Source organism: Colletotrichum destructivum, chromosome 7 (assembly GCF_034447905.1).
Source record: "Colletotrichum destructivum chromosome 7, complete sequence".
Taxonomy (NCBI): Eukaryota; Fungi; Ascomycota; class Sordariomycetes; order Glomerellales; family Glomerellaceae; genus Colletotrichum; species Colletotrichum destructivum.
The window spans coordinates 3865430-3886780 of record NC_085902.1 but is presented as its reverse complement, the minus strand read 5'-3'; the positions used below and the strand labels follow the sequence as shown (position 1 = coordinate 3886780).

At 54.8% G+C, this 21351-nt stretch overlaps 9 protein-coding genes across 9 annotated transcripts; 4 read left to right on the top strand and 5 right to left on the bottom strand.

Annotated features, from left to right (window-relative positions):
- Nucleotides 1-80: 80 nt before the first annotated feature.
- CDEST_11755 (uncharacterized protein) lies at nt 81-1543 on the top strand (the record flags this gene model as incomplete). Its single annotated transcript, XM_062927911.1, has 2 exons — nt 81-491; nt 622-1543. 2 exons carry the CDS (start codon nt 81-83, stop codon nt 1318-1320), a joined length of 1110 nt encoding a protein of 369 aa, XP_062783962.1. The 3' UTR covers nt 1321-1543.
- On the bottom strand, nt 1323-4003 carry CDEST_11754 (Putative major facilitator superfamily, MFS transporter superfamily). Its single transcript, XM_062927910.1, has 9 exons — nt 3758-4003; nt 3534-3689; nt 3049-3403; nt 2866-2993; nt 2673-2802; nt 2512-2608; nt 2180-2449; nt 2041-2125; nt 1323-1977 (listed from the first exon to the last, which is right to left on the bottom strand). The coding sequence occupies exons 1-9, from the start codon at nt 3874-3876 to the stop codon at nt 1860-1862; spliced, it is 1458 nt and encodes a 485-aa protein (XP_062783961.1). The 5' UTR covers nt 3877-4003; the 3' UTR covers nt 1323-1859.
- Nucleotides 4004-4446: 443 nt separating this feature from the next.
- On the top strand, nt 4447-6694 carry CDEST_11753 (Putative coenzyme A transferase family I, 3-oxoacid CoA-transferase, subunit B; the record flags this gene model as incomplete). The annotated part of the gene is made up of 7 exons (XM_062927909.1): nt 4447-4876; nt 4947-5231; nt 5282-5468; nt 5528-5835; nt 5902-6013; nt 6083-6422; nt 6485-6694. 7 exons carry the CDS (start codon nt 4447-4449, stop codon nt 6617-6619), a joined length of 1797 nt encoding a protein of 598 aa, XP_062783960.1. The 3' UTR covers nt 6620-6694.
- Nucleotides 6695-6799: 105 nt separating this feature from the next.
- Nucleotides 6800-7862, bottom strand: CDEST_11752 (uncharacterized protein). Its single transcript, XM_062927908.1, has 3 exons — nt 7597-7862; nt 7088-7509; nt 6800-7025 (listed from the first exon to the last, which is right to left on the bottom strand). The coding sequence occupies exons 1-3, from the start codon at nt 7714-7716 to the stop codon at nt 6941-6943; spliced, it is 627 nt and encodes a 208-aa protein (XP_062783959.1). The 5' UTR covers nt 7717-7862; the 3' UTR covers nt 6800-6940.
- Nucleotides 7863-9179: 1317 nt separating this feature from the next.
- CDEST_11751 (Putative NUDIX hydrolase domain-containing protein) lies at nt 9180-10187 on the bottom strand (the record flags this gene model as incomplete). Its single annotated transcript, XM_062927907.1, has 1 exon — nt 9180-10187. The coding sequence occupies one exon, from the start codon at nt 10185-10187 to the stop codon at nt 9180-9182; it is 1008 nt and encodes a 335-aa protein (XP_062783958.1).
- Nucleotides 10188-10653: 466 nt separating this feature from the next.
- CDEST_11750 (Putative ankyrin repeat-containing domain superfamily) lies at nt 10654-13881 on the bottom strand (the record flags this gene model as incomplete). The annotated part of the gene is made up of 5 exons (XM_062927906.1): nt 10654-12212; nt 12298-12383; nt 12443-13145; nt 13201-13508; nt 13579-13881. The coding sequence occupies 5 exons, from the start codon at nt 13879-13881 to the stop codon at nt 10847-10849; spliced, it is 2766 nt and encodes a 921-aa protein (XP_062783957.1). The 3' UTR covers nt 10654-10846.
- Nucleotides 13882-14037: 156 nt separating this feature from the next.
- Nucleotides 14038-17373, bottom strand: CDEST_11748 (Putative thiolase). Its single transcript, XM_062927904.1, has 3 exons — nt 16953-17373; nt 15951-16880; nt 14038-15716 (listed from the first exon to the last, which is right to left on the bottom strand). Exons 2-3 carry the CDS (start codon nt 16138-16140, stop codon nt 14083-14085), a joined length of 1824 nt encoding a protein of 607 aa, XP_062783955.1. The 5' UTR covers nt 16141-16880; nt 16953-17373; the 3' UTR covers nt 14038-14082.
- CDEST_11749 (uncharacterized protein) lies at nt 16344-17357 on the top strand (the record flags this gene model as incomplete). The annotated part of the gene is made up of 1 exon (XM_062927905.1): nt 16344-17357. One exon carries the CDS (start codon nt 16344-16346, stop codon nt 17355-17357), a length of 1014 nt encoding a protein of 337 aa, XP_062783956.1.
- A 1181-nt stretch (nt 17374-18554) lies between the features above and the next one.
- On the top strand, nt 18555-21089 carry CDEST_11747 (Putative major facilitator superfamily, MFS transporter superfamily). The gene is made up of 10 exons (XM_062927903.1): nt 18555-18958; nt 19019-19046; nt 19102-19198; nt 19350-19459; nt 19512-19585; nt 19642-19690; nt 19743-20142; nt 20209-20458; nt 20523-20609; nt 20666-21089. Exons 1-10 carry the CDS (start codon nt 18770-18772, stop codon nt 20855-20857), a joined length of 1476 nt encoding a protein of 491 aa, XP_062783954.1. The 5' UTR covers nt 18555-18769; the 3' UTR covers nt 20858-21089.
- Nucleotides 21090-21351: the final 262 nt, after the last annotated feature.

Sequence of the window (21351 nt, the reverse complement as noted above, 5' to 3'; positions counted from 1 at the left end):
GTAGCCCCCGGCGTCCGCTCGGCAACTCGGCGCAATGCTTGGAGACTTGAGCCCCGATTTCCCCCCCTTGTATCCGTAGCATGCTGATGTCACTTGGAACGCACTGCGTCGGCTCTTCTTTTGGACTCCGAGGACCCTTGTCCCGGGTGTCTTCTTCTGGGCTCCGAACTGCGGGAACCCCTCCGAATTCCTTTCGTCATGCGAAACAAAACCACCTCAGTTACCATACCACCGCGTTCTGTTTCCCGATGGATGATGCGCCCGCAAGTAATCAATTGAAACAGACGAAGAAGAAGAAGAAGCCCAGTAAGAACCGCCAAACAGAAATCAACATGTCGAAGCTCTCGCCGTCGCTCAAGGCGCTCATCAACGCGCCCTTTGCGCGTCCCGGCCAGGCCGCCGCGCCGTCGCACATCAGCCAAGTTTACCAGTCCATCGCCCGCGATGCCGCTTCCAAGAAGGTCGGCGCAAAGCCATGGCTTGCCATCTCGGTAAGAGACACTCTCTAGTCTGGCTTCTCTCCCGGTCGAAGAGCCTGAGTTGCTCAGAGATCGAGTCGAGCGCCGCAAGAACAACAAATCTTGCGCAACCGCCTACTCACGCATCCTCGTGTCTACACAGGCCGCCGCGACATTCACCCTCAACTCCCCCGAGTCCCTCGAGTCCCTCTGCAGCGTCGCCTCCTCATCCCCCTCCGGCCGTCCCGACAAGCGCGAGACGGCCGAGTTCATCCGCGAGATCGGCCTCAAGTGCATCAGCTTCAACGGCATCCCGCGCACCATCAACTGCCTCAACGCTTTCTACGCCGCCCTCCCCTCGGACGTGACCGCCCAGCTCGAGACGAAGCCGACGCGCGCGCCGACCGCCCAGAACATCGCCGATGTCACCGCCCGCGGCCAGGCCCTCTGGGACTCCATCTACGCCCCCTTCGAGGTCAAGCTGTACGAGAAGCTGGCCCAGTCACACCCGGACCTTCCCGTCCACATCCTCAACAGCCACTACGCCGGCCTGCTGTCCGATCCCAAGGAGCGCGGCGGCCTGGCGAGCGTCGGACGCGTGCTGACATCCATCGTCGCCATTTCTTGTCTGCGGGCGCAGACGGGCGTTGGCCCGCAGGTGCTGTCGCACGTCTTTGGGTTGAGAAAGGGACTGGAGGACGGCACCTTCAAGGCGGACAACCAGGAGGACATTGAGGGCGCCCAGTGGCTTGCGAGCGACGAGGGCAGCGAGTGGATTCTCAAGTCGGTCGACACCATCACCGAGGCGATTGGAGGAGCGTCGAGGTCCAACTTTGCGCCGGCGAGAGAGTCGAAGTTGTAGAGGAAGAATAGACGTGTGCTGGTCAAGGGAAATGTAGAACACACCGGGGTCCAGAACCGGATCATCCAAGCCATTTTTGTTTAAGACTGAAGTAAAGTCCAAGATTTTACATTTTCTGCTACCCTCCCCGACGACTGCTCAACTGTTGTTCTACTAGTGAAAGCGCTTAGACGAGTTTCCCGTTTTTCCGAATCGCCATTGTTACTTGGTGCAGATCACACACTCAAGAAGCAAAGGATTGATGTTCGGGTAGTCGGTGAAATCGAAATGAATGGCATTGACTTATTTACCTAGTGGGGCAGTCTCTGTACCCAACGGAAACAACTACTTGACCCATGCTAGAGTTGACAAGGAAAGAAATCTATAGAGAACCGAAAAAACGATGATCAGTGACTCTTAGAAACATTAGATAGGAAATGCAGTGAAAAAATGCAAGAGAATGCTACCATTCCTTCTAAACACAACCACTTGCAGTCCTTGCAGTCCTTCATTCATCATTCATCATCTAACTTCAAGTCATCCAGATCCTGCCGTTGTGTTTACAAAACCATCTTGAAGCCGGGCTCCCGGTCATCGCCAGTGCCGACGTACTCATCATACTTCCCTGCCGCCTTGTCGCGGTTAATCTTAGCGCACCAGATAACATTCAGAAGGGTTCTGTTATAGTGACGGTCAGTGAGTGCATCCACTGCAAAGTACAGCATTGCGTAGTCAACTTACGCAACCCAGGCATAACATAGCAAGCCCAAAATGATGGTGTGGCCCTTGTGGTAGAACGGGCCTTCATAGCTGGGGTAGATGAAGGCTACGGGCCAAGTTAGCATGATAATGGCATGTCTGGGTCTGACAGTCGACTCACTCGCAACGAACCCTCCACAGTTGGCGATGGCCAGTTGCAGCGCAGACGTTGTCGCACGCTTGTAATGGCCCGCCGAGTTGTTGGAGTTCCAGACCAAGACGCACGGAACGGCGCTGTACATGCCGATGGCCATCAGGCAAGTCATGGCGAACCTCGTCTGCGGCGCTGTGGCATTGGCAATAACTGCGTATCCGGCAATGGAGATGGGGAGGACGATAAGCATGAGGAGGCCGCGGAGGCGCAGGCGATCAGACAAGAAGGCCACGAGGACTTGTGTATCATGTAAGTTGTAGTTCTGTTTCTTGGTGAAGTCTCGATGGCGAAATTCTTACCTGTTACAGGCGTTGCGACGGCGTATGGGATTACGGACCATAGTTGGACCTCGTCAGGGTTGGACGCAATGTGCAGGTCGTTGATGATAGTGGGGAGCTGTGTGGCGGTAAATCCGGTCAGCAATGTTGACGCGAATACATGCTTGATAGTGAAGACTTACGAAAAGCCCGAAAGAGTAAAGGCCGGACAGGATCGCAAAGTAGGCCGTCGCACTGAGCCAGACTTGGACGTTGAACACGCCGCGCCCAACCTCGGACCAGCGGAACTTCTCCTCTCTCTCACTGGAGGGACTATCAAGCGTGTCAGTACTTTACGTGAAACTTCCCCACTGGCTCTAGCCAGGTTTTCCGTACTTGAACCGGTCTTCAGCGTGTCCTTGAAGCCTGAGCAGCGCCCACTCGCGCTCCTCGGGGGTCAACATCTTGGCGGTCGCCAGGTTGTTGGGCAGGCCGATGGCAGCAATTATGCCGCACACAACAGTCTAGCACATCCTCTTAGAGAAATATTGGCAACAAGACAGGACAAAGGGGACCCACGAGAAGCCCTTCGATAATGAATATGTACCTCCAGCCTTCAAGGCCACCCTTGGATCCGATGGCCGACAGCCCCCTCGCGAGAAGGCCGCCGAACGCGCCGGAGAGAGAGGCGGCCGTGTAAAAGATGCCGATGCGCAGGGCCAGCTCGCCGCGGGTGTAGAGCCCGGAGAGGTACAGCACCATGCCCGGCAGCAGGCCGCCCTCGGTCATGCCGAGGATGGCGCGAACGGCGACGAAGCTGCCGTAGCTGCGGACGAAGCCGAGGCACATGGTGACGATGCCCCACGCGCAGGTCAGGAACGGGAGCCAGATCCTGGGCGAGACCTTTTTCAGGACGAGGTTGCTTGGCAGTTCGCTGGGCGTGCATTAGCCGGGGCTGGTCGTGTGGGGGGTGGAACACATGGATATGGACGGGTTGATGGGGGGGGTGAGTCAAGGTGAACTGGGACACAAAGGCCAGACAGAGACACCAGAATGTTGTTTACCTGGCAATGTAAGTCGCATAGAAAACGGCCAAGCCCTGGTTGTATTGGCTGTTGCTGATGCCAAGATCCTCCTCCATGCCAATGATCTTTGCGTTGCCGACGTTGGTTCGGTCGAGAAAGGAGCATAGGAAGAGGAGTGCCAGCAACGGTAGAACCCTGTCCATCATCCCACGTTAGTGTTTTCCTCCGTATAGAAAGTTGGCGATGGCTTCTTGGAGACTTGCCTTGTGTCGACCTTGAACAACAAAGTCTTGGTGAGATGGCGTTGACGCTCAATGTCAGCGGCCAACCCGCTCTCGTCGTGCTCTGCCTTGGGGTCCATGTCCATATCTTTCGTAGTCATTGTAGCTTTTTCGGATCAAAGGCAACAGTTCAACTAAATTTCACCTGAGTATTCACAACTCTAGCAAAGTGAAAGAGAGACAAGACAAGACAACAGTCGAGAACAACAAGACCTTCGACAAGACACGCCAAGCATAGGCAAAAAGCCTGGGGGGGTTCCTCTCCCGTTTTGAAGCCCATCTTCCCCGGACCCCGAATCTGCGGGGTTGCTTGAATCGCCCGCGGCTCAACAGTTTGGCCATCTTTTCCATAGTTGCACCATCCCCAGATCGCCCGTCGAAGCTTGCCGCTACCCGTCCACACCAATGAGAGACTTGTGTCTTTGGGTGTGTCGTACTGAGGGGGTGGTGTGAAGCTGGCTCTCGGGGTCTACTTTTGGTCGCCGAGAACTGCCGCAAAGAAACCTCCGAGAGTTCCCACAACGCCCCCTGTACCCTCCCCGCAATGGAAGATACGTCAGAGATTCCCCTCTCGTCAAAGTGACCCCTTGTCGACGCTGTTCCTGCTGTCACTGTGTCGTCGGTGTTCAAAAGAACCGCCGACGAGTCCCGCCGGGAATCCCGTTCAAAAGATGCGTCGCGCCCACCTAACCCGAACACAGAAGTGTCACCGACAATCGGACTCTCTTTTCCTTCTCTTTATCTGTTATACAAGGCCCTGTAACGAGGGATTGAAACTTTGTTTGTGTTGTTTTCACAATCTTCAAGCCAAAAAAATGTCGTCAATCGCTCGCCAAACGCGCCCGCGGGTGCTTATCCGCGCCTCGTTCACAGCGGCTTTGCCCAGAGTCTGCGCACAACCGCAACGGTTCCCCCACGCAAAGGTCCTAGGCGTCGCAAGCTGTCGCGGCATCGCGACCACACCGATCCGCAGGTCTCAAAAGGCGCCGGCTGTGAAGAGGGGAGGCTCGAAGCTGTACGCATCCGCGGACGAGGCCGTGGCAGACATCAAGAGCGGTTCCACCATCTTGAGTTCAGGATTCGGACTCTGTGGTGTTGCAGGTGAGCACCGAGAAGCCCAGAAGAACTTGACTTACTAGGCATTGCGGTTTACTGACAACAAAACTTCCAGACACGATCATCGGCGCGCTCAACCGCAGAGGCCCCGAGAACCTGCACTCGCTGACCGCGGTGTCGAACAATGCCGGCCAGGAGGGTAAGGGTGGTTTAGCCATCCTCACCAAGGCCGGCCAAGTCAACCGCTTGATCCTCTCATATCTCGGAAACAACAAGGCCCTGGAGAAGAAGTACCTGACGGGAGAGATCGGCATCGAGCTGTGTCCGCAGGGAACACTCGCCGAGAGGATCCGTGCCGGGGGTGCTGGAATCCCAGCCTTCTTCACCCCTACTGGAGCTCGTGGGTACCCTTGTTTAAGGTGGCTTGGAGTTACGCTGACGGTTTGACAGACTCGTTGGTGCAGAGCGGTGACATCCCCGTACGGCTCGACGCTTCCGGTGCCGTCAAGGAGCGCGGCCGCACAAGAGAGACGAGGGAGTTCAACGGCAAGACATACCTCATGGAGACCGCGTTGACCGGAGACGTTGCCATTCTGCGAGCATGGAAGGCCGACACGGCCGGCAACTGTGTCTTCAGGTGCGTTTGATACTTGAACCAAAGCTGAGTCGACTGTGGGAAGCTCACACCCATCGCAGATACACCACCAAGGCGTTCGGCCCCATCATGGCCAAGGCCGCGACCGTCACCATCGTTGAGGCCGAGAACATCGTCGAGGCCGGCGCCATCGACCCCAACGACGTCGACCTGCCCGGCATCTTCGTCGACCGCATCGTGCCCGCGACCGCCGAGAAGAACATTGAGATCCTCAAGACGAGGTCGGACGACGGCGCCGAGGGCGCGGGTGCGTCCAAGCCCAAGAATGAGGCGCAGGAGCGCCGCGACCGCATCGCGAGACGCGCGGCGAAGGAGCTGCACGAGGGTTTTTACGTGAACCTCGGTGTCGGTGAGTTGCCCGAGTTGCGCGAGGGATCAAGGTGTTGTTGGTAGAGAGCGCTGCTAACAGTCGCAGGAATCCCGACCCTCGCTCCCTCGTTTCTGCCCGCCGAGCGTAACGTCTGGATTCAGTCCGAGAACGGAATCCTGGGCATGGGACCCTACCCGACCAAGGACGAAGTCGACGCGTGAGTGCATCCTCGTATCCCCCCATCCTCGTTAAGGAACGCGCAACTAACAGACCATCCCCTCCGCAGCGACATCGTCAACGCCGGCAAGGAGACCGTGACCCTCGTGCCCGGCGCCTCGACGTTCGACAGCACCGAGTCCTTCGGCATGATCCGCGGTGGCCACGTCGACGTCTCGATCCTCGGCGCGCTGCAGGTCAGCTCGACGGGCGACCTGGCCAACTACATGATCCCCGGCAAGGTGTTCAAGGGCATGGGCGGCGCCATGGACCTCGTCTCGAACCCGGACAACACAAAGATTGTCGTCGCAACGGAGCACGTCGCCAAGGACGGCTCGTCCAAGGTCGTGCAGGACTGCAGTCTGCCCCTGACCGGTGCCCGCGTCGTCAGCACCATCATCACCGACCTGGTAAGTCGTTGTCTCGGGGACTTCTTTTTTCGGGGAAACACGTTGCTAACTATTGACAATAGTGCGTCTTTCAAGTCGATCGCAAGAACGGCGGGTTGACGTTGACCGAGATCGCTCCAGGAGTCGACGTCGAGGAAGTGCGCGCAAAGACAGACGCACGGTTTGAAGTCGCCAGAGACCTGAAGCAAATGGAGTAAGGAAGGGGATTGTGATTGTACAGCATGTTTGTGAGATACCATAGAAAAGTAATGCGACACGGTAGATTCAATCCAAGGGATGAAATAGGCAACAGTGACAAGTCTTACGTATTCTAATACTACGTAACTATCATTAACATCTAGAGTTATGCAAATCGTGAAAAATAGAACATCCAAAGCAGTCGTTGCCAGTCATTCTTCCGGTGCGCTTGATAGAGATTGAATCGTGGGTGGGGGTATCATCCAAATTGGGCACCAGAAGGGGGAAGGTAGAAAATCATTTAGGTCGAGGCGGTCTCGAGAGTCTGGTGCAGAAACTCTTTAGTTGCTGCTCGAGCTCGAGCTGCTGCTACCGCTGCGCTTGCGATGCTTGTCCTTCTTGTGCTTCTTATCCTTCTTATGCTTCCTGGAGGTTGGTGTAAGTATTTGTTTGCCACCAACTCAGTGGATAGGATCGATGGGACGTACTTCTCAAACTTGTTCTCCAGCATGTTGGCGCCAACAGCTCCTGCGATGGCACCGCCGAGCGTGCCGAGGAGACCGCCGCCGGCCTTGTGAGCCGCCCATCCGGCAGCTCCGCCACCGACTAATGTTGCGCCGAGTCCACGCTCATCCTGTCCGGGACCGCCGGGACCACCGGGCGCACCGTACTGAGGCTGGCCTCCGTATTGGGGCTGTCCGCCATGGGATGGCGCATGTCCCGGCTGGTTGTATTGCTGTTGGGGAGGGTAGGGCGAGCTGCCTCGGTTGTCGTGGCCGTAGCTCTGCTGGTGTTGCGAGCCGCCCTGGGCGTAGGTCGGCTGCTGGGGCCCTCCGTATCCCTGCTGAGGGGCGTTGTAGCCGCCTCCTTGTTGGTACGGGGAGTGCGACTGAGGGGCGTGCTGCTGGCCCTTGGGAGAGTTGTTAGCATGATTACAAAAAAAAAACAAGACCAGCTTGCTGTCACTGTCACACTATTGCAATGGTGGTGGTCTTACCTGTGCATAGCTGGGCTGCTGAGGGTAGCCGCCGCCCTGGTTGTATCCCTGCTGCTGGCCGTAGCCCTGGTTGTGTCCGTGGCCACTGCCGCCACCTCCGTAGTAATCGTTCGCAGACATGCTGATTGTTTTAAAGTTGTCGGTTTCGAGTTTGATGGGAGTTGTGTTGTGTTGTTACAACGTTGTATCGATCGAGAGATGGACTGATTGATGAGGATGTGGTGCTTGATGAACCGAACTAGACCTCAGCTAAGAGGAGGGGAGAGTCGGAGCTTTTAAAAAGCAAAGGCGTCAGACATGGACTCATCTCTCCGTCAGACGGGCGCGAAACGGAGCTTGCGGAAATTGCCAAGGAGGGGCATGAGCATGACATGCCTGTTAGCACACCGGGTTTGGATCTCCCCCACCGCCGTTACCATCCCATCCCATCCCATCCTACCCATCCACCGCATCCACACTGGCACAGCGTTTCCGCCGCGCCTCCTCGGCTCAGCTCTCGCTCTTCGTCACTCTCGCCGTGGCGCAGTCACTGCGCGGGGTTGACTGGTGAGCTTGTCAGCCCTGCTGGGTCAGCAAGCCACATACCGCGAGCTGACGGACAAGCCACCAATGACGCGACCCTGCTAGTCGCCGTCGCATTCGGTTTGTCACAGGGGCTCGAAGCCCGAAGCGGCGACTGGCACATTGTCTCAATGTCTCGCCTACAACGAGTTTCTGTTCTTGGCAGTTGGAAGTCGCTCGTGTCGGTGATTCCTCAATCCTACTGCGTGTACCTGTAATGCAACCCCCGCAGTCCCCATTAGCATTCTGTCCTCGACCATGCTAAACGTTCTCGAATGATCGTCCGCCTGATTCAAGTCAACGGCCCCGAGGAGAATCTGTTTCGCAACGATCTGCTCAGCCCCCAAAACGAATCGGACGAACTCTCCGCATCGCCACTGCCACTGAACGGGCCCTTGCGAGTGGCCCGGCCCAAGTAGCCAAGCCTCGGGACCCTGGAGTATCGACCCCGACATGCAGGGAATCGATGATCAAAAACTGTGGGGTTGGGCCGCAGCTGACTTCGGCGTCTCCGGTCGCGGTCCGAGTGGGGCCGGTTGGCCGAGCCAGTCCGGGCTTGTCACTCAACGGACGGGAACACCACTCCAAAACCGCTCCGACAGCTGGGGGTTTACAAGAGCGACTGCATCTCAATACCGTAATCTCTCATCCCAAGGTTTCTTTCACGCGCTCTGATGCTCATTACAAGCGACTGCAATCAAATACCTCCATTTTCTAAAGTGAGGCGGGAGATAGCCAAGACATTGCCAGTCAACCTCTAGCATAGTATGGATTATTGATCTCTACTTTGTCATGTGTACATATCAAACCAAAGAAGTGTTCGAAAAGGGACATAAGAACAATGTGCTGTGAAGAACGAACAGCAGGTGGCCCAAACCTCCAATCTCGAATGAACTGTGATGTAAAAGATGCTTATGATTCCAATGTCTCTAACAACGTGCCCTTCTAGTTTCCGATGCATTCCCAACTCTTGAACCAAAAAGAAGATGTGCCAATTACTGCCCCGACGGAAATCTCAGACTTCACTTGACTTCCTTGACTTCAAGGCAGTGAATCTTGGTCAGTTTCAAAAGCTTCCTGATCTCAGGAACATCCCTCCGATCCTGAGCGTCAGTGAGGAGATTCTTGCGGATTAAAAAGTCGATCATGACGAGGGCGCAATTCGGTTTGAAATGGCCGACAAGGAGAGCAGCACGTACCTGGGCCACGTTCATGGCCTCGATCCTCATAATCTCCTTGGTCTCCCCCCTCATCGCCGTGTCTTCTCTCAGCTCGAGGTCGAACGGGACCTTGATGCCGGGCTCGGGGACGCCGATCTCATCGTATCCCCATCGCTCGTCGCGTATGTCGCAGTACTGGATGCACTGCTGCTTCTTGATCCTGCCCTGCAGATTCTCGGGCAGGCCTTTCTTCAGCTCCTCTTTGGCCTCGCGGACCATGCAGGACAAGGCGTCTTTGTCTGTTCCGGACTGGAAGCCGCCGGCGGCACATTGGTCCAGCAGGCCGCCAAACGTCTTGTTCTTCGCGCGCTGGGCGACGTAGATGAGCGTTTCCTTACCTTTCTTCTGAAAGATGTTCAGGTGGACACCTGAGGTGACTGTGCCAAAGATGGGGACAATGTCGCATAGGATCCCTGCTTCAAATGGAGCACCAACCAACGGCCACTTTTCGTCATCGTACTTCTTCAGCTTGCCAGCCCAGGGACCTTTCCGATGGAGGTGATTACGGATCTGGTTGAAAGCTGCCTCAAGCCTGTCATTGTTTGCTGAATGCTCTGGATTGAGCTGGATCTGCCGCGTCATGTAGTTGAGTGTGAACCACCGGGGTGCCACACCAGCTGCATTCAAATGTAAGGCGTTCTCGGTTGTCACTATACCGAAAGGCTTCCACTGCTTGCTCACCTGAATGCAAAAGGTCCAGTACTCTCCATTCGTCAGGTTCTCACGTAGGAACTTGTTGCTGTCCTGGACGAGTGCCAGGAGTGTTGTGAAGGTGCGGTTACACTGGTCTTTCGGTACAGTAAAAGGCATGATGGTCGGATAGCAATGTGTAACTTTGGGAATTGACTGGTCAGGATACGGAGATCGGCCCAGTTTGATCCGCGTGTCTAATAAAACCCCGTACTCTGCAACTTTTGCTGCCGTGCTACTTATTAACAAAAGCAAAGAAGGACGGGTTGAATGTTGAAGTAGTGAAGTTACACGACAATTGTACCAGATCAAATGTCACAACGATGAAGAAACAGCAGCCTTGTATCTTCTGACAAACACCAAATTCACTGGAGAATACCGACGCCTTTGGTTCAGTCGGAATTTTCAGTTCAGGAGCTTGCATCATCGACTAGGTACAAGGTCTCTGTTCTTGCGAAACTGTTCAGGTAGCTGCCCTGATTGCACAGCTATGTATGCATTGATAATGCCACAAGGGGACCAAACAATCTCGTTGGGAATTTTCTAGGACATGCTTACCATTGTCACTCGATCGTCTTTTGACCTCGATGTTATTTGAAACTCGGACATGCAAGCCACAAAGACACGCCAAAGCCCGTTTATCTGTCTGGTACCGTATAATGCTGCTGATCAGCTACAGGTTGGATGCTGGCTAACAAACCTGCTATGTAATCTACCGATTGGAAAATCCTGGTTTCTGCTTGAATGACCCGGGACCAAAACCATTAACCACACTGAGTTCATGATTCATCATCCTCCTCCCCAGACTCTTCATCGCTTGTTGGGTACTGCGTCTCATCTTCGTCAGTACAGACTGCTTTTGCCTCAGACATATCCTCTTCGTTTTCAGTCTCGCTGTCTTCTGTGTCCGATTCCAGTAAGTAATCCCAGCGCGACGAATTTTGCCACGGGGACTTGACCATCTCCTCTTGCAGCATTTCAATGTTCTCATCCACCGATTCGATCGCTGCATGCCACATGCCTTCTCGGACCTGCAGACCGATGGTCTTATACGTTTCCACCTGACCCCACCGTTCCCACTCTGTCTTCTGCTTGATCAAGGGATCCAGCGCAGACGTGGCGCCTCGCTGGTCCTTGAGTCCCAAGTATTGGCGAGTCCATTCCAGTCTCTTGATGTCCTGTTCCAAGTTTCTGTCTCGGATACCTCTATATAACCGAGTGAAAGCTTCTTGCTCATCTGAGCTCGGCCTGCGAATATCTCCACGCCGCCAATTTTCCGCGCCCAAAGAATAAACGAAGCAGTCCCACACGGTGTAGCCGTCCTTATCGAAACTGTCCAGGTTGATTGCAGCCAGCGACAGGCTGTCCGGGTATTCAAGTTCTTGACAGCCCGAGTAAAGCGCTGCTTGATGGAGGATTTCCGAGGTTGTTGTGTTAGCACCCGCTTCTACAAGGCACTGGATACCCACTAGGTTTTTGCTTAAAATGGCAACCTCCAGCGGCGTGTCCCCGTCACGCCTGCGTGCCTCCAAGTCAGCACCTGCATCCAGAAGCAGGCGTAAATTCCTCTGAAGCACAGCTTTGTCGGCCCTTGTTCTTGCTGCCGTGTGCACAATTGAATCACCATCTGGCTCAGTGACCGTCGCCGACGCACCAGCAGACAACAAGCTTCTCAGAATCTGTGTTGAGCTATCATCATTACCTTCAGCAGCAAGGTGCAGGGCCGTGCTGCCCAAGTTGCTCTGGGCATCAACAGTACAACCGGCATCAAGTAGCCATTGAACCATGGCGACACGACTTATTCTGACAGCTTCCATGAGGGGCGTGTATCCAAAACCGTCTCGCTGGTTGACATCGCAGCCCAACCTGAGCAACTCCCTGACACCATCGAGATTGCCCAGCCTGACAGCGACATGCAAGGGCGTTTCGCCACGGTGGTTCAACTGGTGCATGGCCCACGGTTGACTCTTGACAGCCTGCTGAATCTCGGCCAAGTCTGTTTGTGCTGCAGCGCTATGTAACGGCGTATGGATAGCGTCTATGCTGGCGGGATTGCAAGATGTCATTCTGCGTAGTGCATCTTTCTCCTCTGAAGGCAATCCAGGGTTGTCTTCGATCACCATGTGCGCATCAAAGAGCCAAGTTCTGTACGTCCATATGGTGTCCCAGTTAGCAAAGTTTCCGCTTTCAACAATGTTATGCATGTCCAACTAAGCCCAACCTTGCTTACCTGTCAAAGCTGTCGCTTTGCAGCTGATCTGCCCATAATTCCGCGAAATAGGCCACAGCATCGGTGGATCCGTAATTAATCACGTACTAAAAGCCGGGTAGTGATCAGTGAAGATACAGCATCAATTTGTTAGAATGTGGCTCACGCTTATCGCCGTGTCCCCGTCATTGTCGCTATCACCGGGGTAGATTACACCCTCGAATTGCATCAGCTGCGTCAGCTCGACTCTCGACCAGTTTCTAGCGCAGGTCCAGAAAATTGCATCCAAGGGCAACAATCTGATGGGCCGCAATGAAACACTGAATCCCGTTACAGCGTTCGATGAGGCCTGAAGATGGATAAGCCGAGAGCACAACCATGCCGGGAACCGATAGCTGAAATTGACGGATACTTTTCCGCTAGCTTTGCAAAGGATCGAGTTGCATCTTGCATCGTTTCGAAACACGAACCGCTGGTCGCAGCTCGCGGAAAAGGATCCGATCAGGTTACGGGCCCAATCCGCTGATTTGAAGGACGCAGGACGTGAGCCATGGCAGCGGCAACAGCATGGCCGCGGGCATCTTTCGAAGGTAGATAATGAAGTGTTGATTACCACGATGTCCGAGCTTTTGGGGTGTGCCTTGCTGGCTGTCCGTGGTCGGCTGTCTGACAGGACAAGTTGTTCAACGGCGGTCGTCAAGTGAGAGATAGGCCTCTCAGGTTGCAGTTCCTGTGCGTCGTCCTTATCGCAAACATGCTGTGGTGGCAGATGACAGGATGACATTTGAAGTTCTTCGGGACTACGATGCCTCAATGCCATCATCCCGCGTGTCTGAATCGCGAAGCTCTCGATGCGCAAAACAACTTGTCTGGAAAAATCATGTTAGCTAGGGCAGCGTCTGATCCGCTTGCCACGCCACGTACTTGGTTTCCTTGACCTCCTTGAGCTGTAACGTTTGCAAAGCGGCAAGGAGGTTTGCTCGGACATCGCGGGCCTTCTCGCGACATTCGGAAAGTTGCTTCTGTTGGAAGAACCACTTTGTCTTCTTTGCTTTGACCTTGCCATTCTCTTTAACGGCTCGTACACAGCCCTTGTGGATCCCCTCGAGGTCGGCAACGATTTCCCTGAGCTGGAGCCTGGCACTTTTCAACAGCGGTGTCTCGGGCAGCGATTCGTCGGCACTCGTCCCGCGCATGTCTGCTTCTTCGACCACCAAGCGGAGGGTCTCGATCTACGATACAACCGATGGCGGTCAGCTTCTGATTAACTAACATCGAGGATATATGCCGGCCTGTGCTGACCTCGTCGTGAAGCCATGTCAGCTCGTTTCCGATGCCAGGAATCGCTCGAAGGACATCAACGACATGACGCCCCGCAGCCAACGCCTGGCCGATGGCGATGAAGCTTGCTACCGCGCCGACCACTTCCATAATGTCGCAGGTGATAAAACCTGGCCGGGTGTTCTTGGTGGGCTGTGGGCGACTCTGGAATGCGTCTTTGCAACGAGCTGTGGCGGGATAAGGCCTGGAGGCGGGAGTTAAGAGGGGGAGAGTCGGGCACTGCAATCCCCAGCCTGATTGTTGCCGATGAACTGTAGTGATCATGTGAGTGATACTGGTCACCAATCATGGAAGCAGGGCGGGGGGAGGATGCAAATCAAGTGCATACAGCCTCATGCATGATGAGATGTGTCTATGTGGCGCAGGCAGTGAAAACGCCCATTAGGCATTCCGGGATATGCACCCAGTGTTGGCACACTTGTCAATGAAGCAATGTTATTGGTATTGTTACAGCTCTCTCATCATTCACTCTCTCACAAACAGTCCAGCCATGCCCATGCCGGTACCGACACACATACTAACAACACCAACCTCGCCGCCGGATCGTCCCAGGCCGTGCAGCAGAGTGCTCGTCATGCGGGCACCGGTGGCGCCAAGAGGGTGTCCCAGGGCGATGGCACCGCCGTCGGGGTTCACCTTCCCGTCCTCGTAGGCCTGCTCCAGCCCCAAGGCCCTCAGGCAGTAGATGGCCTGGCTGGCGAAGGCCTCGTTGATCTCCCAGCGGTTCACGTCCTTGTTCTCGAGGCCGAACTGGCCGAGGAGCTTCGGGATCGCCAGGGCGGGGCCGACGCCCATCTCGTCCGGCGCGCACCCGACCGTCGTGGCCCCGACGAACTTGCCGATGATGCTGTCGGTAAGGCCCAATTCCGTGGCGGTGCTCCGGCGCATGAGCAGCGTGGCGGCGGCGCCGTCCGAGACCTGCGACGAGTTGCCCGCCGTGCTGGCGCCGTCGGACTTGAACGCCGGCTTCAGCTTCTGCAGGGCCTCGATGCCGATGTTGGCGCGGATGCCGTCGTCCTTGGTGACCGTGATGGTCTGCTCCTCCCCGACCTTGTTGCCCTGCTTGTCCACCTCCTGGTATCGCGTCGTGACGGGGACGATCTCGCTTGCGAATGAGCCGTCCTCCCTCGCCCTCGCGGCGTTCTGGTGGCTGCGCACGGCGAAGGCATCCTGGTCGGCCCTGGAGACGCCGTAGCGCTCCGCCACGTTCTCCGAGGTGATGCCCATCGGCATGATGCAGTCCCTCGCGTCCTTGACCGGCGAGTCCTTCAGGGCGGGCCACACGTCCACGGGGATGGCGCGGCTGCCGTAGTTCCGGGTCATGCTCTCCATTCCGGCGCCGATGCCCACCGATATCGCCTCGGTCCGGATCTGGGCGGCGACGAGCGCGATCGACTGCAGCGACGACGAGCAGGCGCGGTTGACGGTGTACAGCGACGTCTCGTTGGGGTAGCCGACGTGGTTCATGGCCATGCGCGCCGCTTTGGAGCCGCCGAGCTCCGAGAGCACGACGCCGACGGCGACATCTTCGATCTTGCGCGGGTCCAGGTTCGGGTTGGCCTCGAGCGTGGCCTTGAGGACCGTCGAGAGCAGCTCTTCGGGGTACGCGTCTTTCAGCTGGCCCCGGTTCGACCGGCAGATGGCGGTTCGCAGCGACGAAAGGATCACGACGTCCGAGGGTGCTTTCTTCAACACGGACGAGAGTCCTCTGGGGACGGACATGATTGCGGTGTGGTGTATTGTGTTGTAACTTGGAGCTTCGCTCGTCAAATGGATTCGGCGATTGTAAACGGTACGACTACGCAGGAAGGTCGAGGATTGGGAAATACTATCGTACAGAGCAAAAGAAAGTAGACAAGGAAAGTTCTGGGGGAAAACAGCCTCGACAAGGTCGAAAAAGAGTCGGGTAAACGAGACCGATGTCGCCGAGGTCAAGGGGCAAGCTCTTAAACGATGTACCAGGCCCAGTTGAGAGAGAGAGACTTGGGGGAGAATAGCTCTTCCCCCTTCGTCCCCTTCACTTCCCCAGCTTGATCCTCGAAGCCGAGGTGGGGGGGCCCGCTCCCCATGGCAATTGGGTTCGGCAACGGTCAAGGGAGCTTAGGGCCTGTTCCGGGGCTAAACATTCAACCGGCAATTGCTTCGGCAACTACACCGAGTCACACCGAGATACACCGATCTTTACTGAGAGAGGCTCGCCTAGGTATGAACAACAGGAATCTCTTTAAAGCCTCAACCAAAGATGGCCGCACAATCATCACACATGATAAAGATGGCAAGACCAAAAGGCTTAACAGTTGAAAGCGTTTGTTGGGGAATAATTGCATTCAGACCAAAGCATGATGGAAACAATTGCTGCATCTGCCCTTGATGAAAACAAAGCCGGACCATTCTCGAACAAGCGTACCTGCCCTTGACCTTGTTCAACAATAGAACGACAGAGGAACAACCTGAACACTTATTGGAAGTTTCTACTGAGAATTTTTCTTGAATCCTTGAGCTCAAGTTGTATAAGTAGTCCATCCGTAAACACTCCTACTCCAACCTTGCTCTACGCCGCTGACACAAACAACAATGTCATCAAATCATCCATCATCCTCAGCCAAGCCATCCTTTTCAACTGCTGTCTAACTCAAGCATCCAAATCATTCAATCAGTTTCCCCTAAACGGCCAGGTACGTCGCTACACAGTCTCGTTAACTAACTTTAGGCTATCTAGTCACACCATGTCCTCCACAACCAACGACTTTGAAACGTGGTCTGGCATCATTGACGATGCTAATCGATTCACCAAGTCTGATGGCCAACCATGGACGTTCCTTGTAGGCGATCATACCAGACCAATTCAAGCCTACGGACTCCTGAACCCCACCGTCGTTAGTTATCTGAAGGTCTCCGGGTCCAGGTTCTTCACGTTTGACAGCACGTGGAGGGAGGTCAGGCTACAGCCCGAAACCTGCAACAGCCCGCTTGACTTCACCCGCGCCTTCGTCCAAATCCGCCAACATCTCAGCAAAACCATGGACCCGTGCGGTGGTAGGTTTCCAAATGCACTGCTTGAAAACATTGACATGATTCCTTTGATCTGTGCCCCGATCCGACGCTTCGACGGGGACCGCGGCTGTTCTCGGGCTGGCATCCCGCGAGACATCGCGCCGCTCTTCGGCGTCACTGTTCCGTCCGTCCATGTCAACATTTACTCTCAGTCTGGAGAGGAAGTGAAGCTGTATCTTGCTGTTCACCCATTGCGGTCTCCGTACCCCCTGGACCAGTGCGTCGTTAGCGATCTCCAGCCTGGAGACGTTGCAATTGATCGAATCAGAACCGAAACCTACGCCCAGGTCGAGTCTGGGATACCTCTACACAAAGCCCCAAGGAACAAGCCGGATGATTTCGAAATTTCCTGGATCCGCTACTTCGACTTTATCCAAATGGTTCTGGGAACCGGGCCCCAGGTTGATCTGCTGCCCAAGCCTGGCATGCTGAAGCCCTACGATCTGAAGTTGGGTCCTGGCGCTCGTCTGAAGGCCAGGGATGGCATCTGTTCGATCGAGGCGTTCAGTGTCGAGCAGGTCAAAGACTTTCTTGTTGATCGCAAGTTCAAGCCGGAGTCGGCGCTGGTTATGCTTGACTTTCTCATCCGTCACAAACTTGTCGGCGATAGCAATGGGGACCGGGAGAAGCTGGACAGTCGCCTGAGGAGAGACTTGGGCTTGCCTTTCGACAACCACAGATGTTGAATCATTTCTAGAGTGCTATGAGAGGGAGGTTATACCAGTATTTAAGCTGCCGGACTTCGCCTTAAAGGAGCCCTTAGGGCGTTGGTCGGAACGAGGCAAAATGAACAAGTGCACACGGTTTCTAGGCGAATGTTTCCCTTATCGGTCACGGCCGGAGTTAAAACCCGCTGTTCGCGATACCACCCATATCAGTCGTGATACCACCCGCAGGGTTGTGCGCATATGCATGCGACGCACATGAGTAACTCGTCGTAAGCTTTACATGGTACGCTTTTCGTTGAGCCCTCTTTTCTCGGGCTAGCTATGTCCGCTGATCCAGTGAAACAGCCAGCGGGCATGATTTGAATGTTGGCTTGCTGATTACTGGCTCAACAAGAAGTTGGCAACGTGCAAATGTCGTCAATAACCACACCCACGTCTCTTGTCTCCGGGTTGGTTACATCACGTCACTCACGGCAAGATCGTCGTCCGAGTCCCAGGAAGTTGTTGCAGTCCTCGGAAAAGGCCATGACAGGCGAATGACACCAACCCTCTTAACTTTGCAGCATCCCGAAGAACCAACCACCTCTCACACCCGATACCCTCGCACCTTGCTCTCTGCTCTCGGCCTCCCGGGATGTCTGCTTGATCCACACAGCACGCTCTTCGAACGAACCAAATCAATCCCTCTGACACACTTCTATCCATCCCCCAGTCCCGATGTAACCGGTCCTGGTGCCACTAACCCCAAGCCAGACCCAGCAGTTTCCGTTCCCTCGGGCCTTGGCACGCGGGGTTCCCAATGTCCCCGTTTCCCCAACCTGGGCGGTCTCCAGTGGTACTGGCTGACCAACTCCGATGTCCCCAGTGGTGACCAGTGGTGGTGGTGCTTGTCTGACTCTTGTCTGGACGCTCCCCCATCAACTCGCAGGCTACCTGCTGCCCCCAGAATGCTTGTCTCATCCCCTTGACCTTACCCTTTTCCATCGACCGCCACGTTCTCCCCTCGGGTCCCAAATCTGTCTCCGAGAACCCCGCGTTCCTTGCCTGGACTGCGGCTCCAGCATATCCCAACGTGTTGCGGAGTGACCTTTCCATCTCCCCCGGAGGTCTTACTATTGCGCCGGATCCTAAATGTTGCCCCCGCAAATCTGATTACCCCGGATTCGGGGGAGCACTCTCTGACACCTTGCTCTGTAGAGCATAAGACGTAGATGGCTCTGAAAATGATGATAAATAGCAGGTCCTGGCTGTTTTTTCAAAGTCAATGAGTTCGATTTTTAAAGGTGTCGACAGAGTTTGATACCACAGGGTCCATCCATTTTATGCTTAATTTTGTAGGCCACGAACTTTTCCCTTCAAAGTTAGCCCGGCCCTGTTGATCTTTTTCGGCAACCACCTGACCCGGAACTCAAACTTCAGAAGCCTACAAAATGGCTGCAAGTGAGAAACGTTCACCATCGGCGGAGCGCGATAAGCACACCGTCAATCACGTCGACAGCGTTCTCCAGGACGAGAAGCCCATCCCGCAGGATGAGGAGAACCGTGACTGGACAGGGTCCGCGAAGAAGACTGATCCTGAAGAGATCAGACTTGTACGGAAGCTGGATTGGCGGATAATGGTGAGTCAGGGACCAGAACTGTGATCTCTTGTTGAGAAATGCTGACAACTTCTCCGGTAGCCGACACTCTGCGTCATGTATTTCTTGAGTACGAGCCCTTACCCAACACCGCACCACCATAAACACATCGGCTGATCAAGCAGACTACGTCGATCGAAATGCCATCGCTCAGGCTCGACTCAATAACTTGGAAGACGATCTGGGCATGTCCGGCACGCAGTTTAACACCGCGGTTTCGATGTAAGATGCCCCAGTCCCGATCTCTTTGCAGCTTGGTTTCTAGGCTTCAATTTGTTTTCCGTGGCCTACTCTTTTCGTCTGGCGTCAAGCACAGAACATAAACATCAACTGGAATCAAGCGCATGAAGAAGCATCGCTAACGGATGCACAGTCTCTTCGTCGGTTACGTCCTCATGCAGATCCCTTCAAATATGTTGATCACCAAAATCCAGCCGGGCCTGTACATGAGCGCTTGGATGCTGGTTTGGGCTGTGGTCTCTGGTATGTTCCATTGATGATGTTCAAGAGAGATCAAAGACTCACCAGATTGCAGGTTGCACGGCGCTAGTTCAAAACTACGCAGGTCTCGTCGTATGCAGATTCTTCTTGGGTATCACTGAAGCTCCTGTGAGTCAAACCAGATGTGACACGACGAATGCGACTCCCACTAACCCGATCACCAGTTCTATCCTGGCGCCACTTACATGCTTTCAATATTCTATACCCGCAAAGGTTTGTTGATCTTGAGAAACCCCTTATCGTCGCAAGACTAACACCCACTCAGAGGTCGCCTCCCGCATTGCTGTTCTCTACTGCGCCCAGATCCTCGCCACCGGCCTCTCCTCTCTCATTGCTGCCGGCATCTTCGCCGGCATGGACGGTCTTAGCGGCATCTCTGGCTGGCGCTGGCTGTTCATCGTCGAAGGAGCTGTCACGGGCTTTGTCGCCATCTTCGGCTTCTGGCTCCTCCCTAATACGCCGCTGACGACGCGTTGGCTGAACGAACGTGAGCGCGAGCTCGCCCACTCCCGCATGGAGAAGGACAAGCTGTCCGACTCGGACGAGAACAAGGCCTCGGCCATGGACGGCCTCAAGCAGGCCGTCCGCGACAAGCGCACTTGGTTGTTCTGTTTGATGCAGAACTTTCATCTCAGCGCTTGCTCGTTCAACTCCTTCTTCCCCACGTGAGTTGAGCCAGATCCTCATAGCACGTGCACCTTGGAAAAACACAGACTGACATGAGTAAACAGTGTTGTCAAAACCCTTGGCTTCAACACTACAGTCACTCTCGTGATGACTTGCCCGCCCTTCATCTTTGCGGGCGCTGCCGGCATCTTCTTCGGTTGGAGCTCCGGAAGGCTCCACGAGAGGACATGGCACATCACCACCGGATTGGGAATCGCTGTCGTCGGTTTTGTCTTGGCTTCTGCGACACTCAACACAGCGGCTAGATACGTCGCCTGCTTCATCTTCGCCATGGGCGCCTACTCTGTGAACAGCGTAAGTCGTCTTATCTCAAACCACTGTCCGATGTGTTTGAATCACGACAACTAACTTTTCCCAGGTAATCATTGGCTGGGCCTCGTCAACTCTTTCGCAGACCAAGGAAAAGAAGGCAGTCGTTCTCGCCATGACGAATGTCGGAGGACAGGTGAGTCAAACATGCCGTTTTCGCCTCATGTCGTGTTGCTGACAGGAGTTTCCCAGATTGGCTACATCTACGGCGCATACCTGTGGCCCAGTACCGACTCACCCCGGTACGCCATTGGGTTTGGTGCTTCGGCCGGCTTCTCGCTGCTCTCTATCTGCTGCGCGTGGTGGATCCGTATCCTGCTGGTCAGGGAGAACAGAAGGATCCGGGCTTCCACCTCGGAACAAGTGAACTTGTACGGATACTAAAAGGTTGGATGAATGTTGTGGGTTTTCTGAGTGGTACTTGAAGTCCCGCAAAAGACGAGAAATCAAGTCTCAAATATGCAGAGAGAAGTTTGATTAGATTGTCTGCAGTCCCAAACTTCCCCAAGAGAGGCACGGGTGTTGGATATTGATACCATTTAGTGTGAGGATGCAGGTGGATGAACCTTTTTCTTTCTGGGTGATAACTCAGATACCCCAATGAACCTTTTCTCTTGAATGGCACTTGGCTTTAGTTGTGCAAGTCATTTGTGATGGAGCTTTTGTAGATGACTTCCCCAGATCAACTGTTCCGCGGGAATTCTACCTTCTTGAAGCCAGCAATGCGACTTCGGCACCATCAACAGAGCTTATACCAGAAACCAAGGGGAGCCGATGCCGCAAATCGATAGCAAGTACTTTGATAACTCTCGGAAACGGGTTCCAAAACTCCACGGCTCCAAAGCTCCACGGCCGCAAAGATATCCCTCTCCTATACC

Coding starts and splice junctions, on each gene's coding strand:
- CDEST_11748 (XM_062927904.1), bottom strand. CDS start 16,140: ATGGACTACTTATACAACTTGAGCTCAAGGATTCAAGAAAAATTCTCA. Junction 15,717..15,950: donor ATTGTTTCCATCATGCTTTG/GTCTGAATGCAA, acceptor ACAGGCCCTAAG/CTCCCTTGACCGTTGCCGAA.
- CDEST_11747 (XM_062927903.1), top strand. CDS start 18,770: ATGGCTGCAAGTGAGAAACGTTCACCATCGGCGGAGCGCGATAAGCAC. Junction 19,047..19,101: donor CTGCGTCATGTATTTCTTGA/GTACGAGCCCTT, acceptor CTGATCAAGCAG/ACTACGTCGATCGAAATGCC. Junction 20,143..20,208: donor TTCAACTCCTTCTTCCCCAC/GTGAGTTGAGCC, acceptor ATGAGTAAACAG/TGTTGTCAAAACCCTTGGCT.
- CDEST_11754 (XM_062927910.1), bottom strand. CDS start 3,876: ATGACTACGAAAGATATGGACATGGACCCCAAGGCAGAGCACGACGAG. Junction 3,690..3,757: donor TTGTTCAAGGTCGACACAAG/GCAAGTCTCCAA, acceptor GATGATGGACAG/GGTTCTACCGTTGCTGGCAC. Junction 3,404..3,533: donor TATGCGACTTACATTGCCAG/GTAAACAACATT, acceptor ATGCACGCCCAG/CGAACTGCCAAGCAACCTCG.
- CDEST_11752 (XM_062927908.1), bottom strand. CDS start 7,716: ATGTCTGCGAACGATTACTACGGAGGTGGCGGCAGTGGCCACGGACAC. Junction 7,510..7,596: donor AGCAGCCCAGCTATGCACAG/GTAAGACCACCA, acceptor AACTCTCCCAAG/GGCCAGCAGCACGCCCCTCA. Junction 7,026..7,087: donor CTGGAGAACAAGTTTGAGAA/GTACGTCCCATC, acceptor ACCAACCTCCAG/GAAGCATAAGAAGGATAAGA.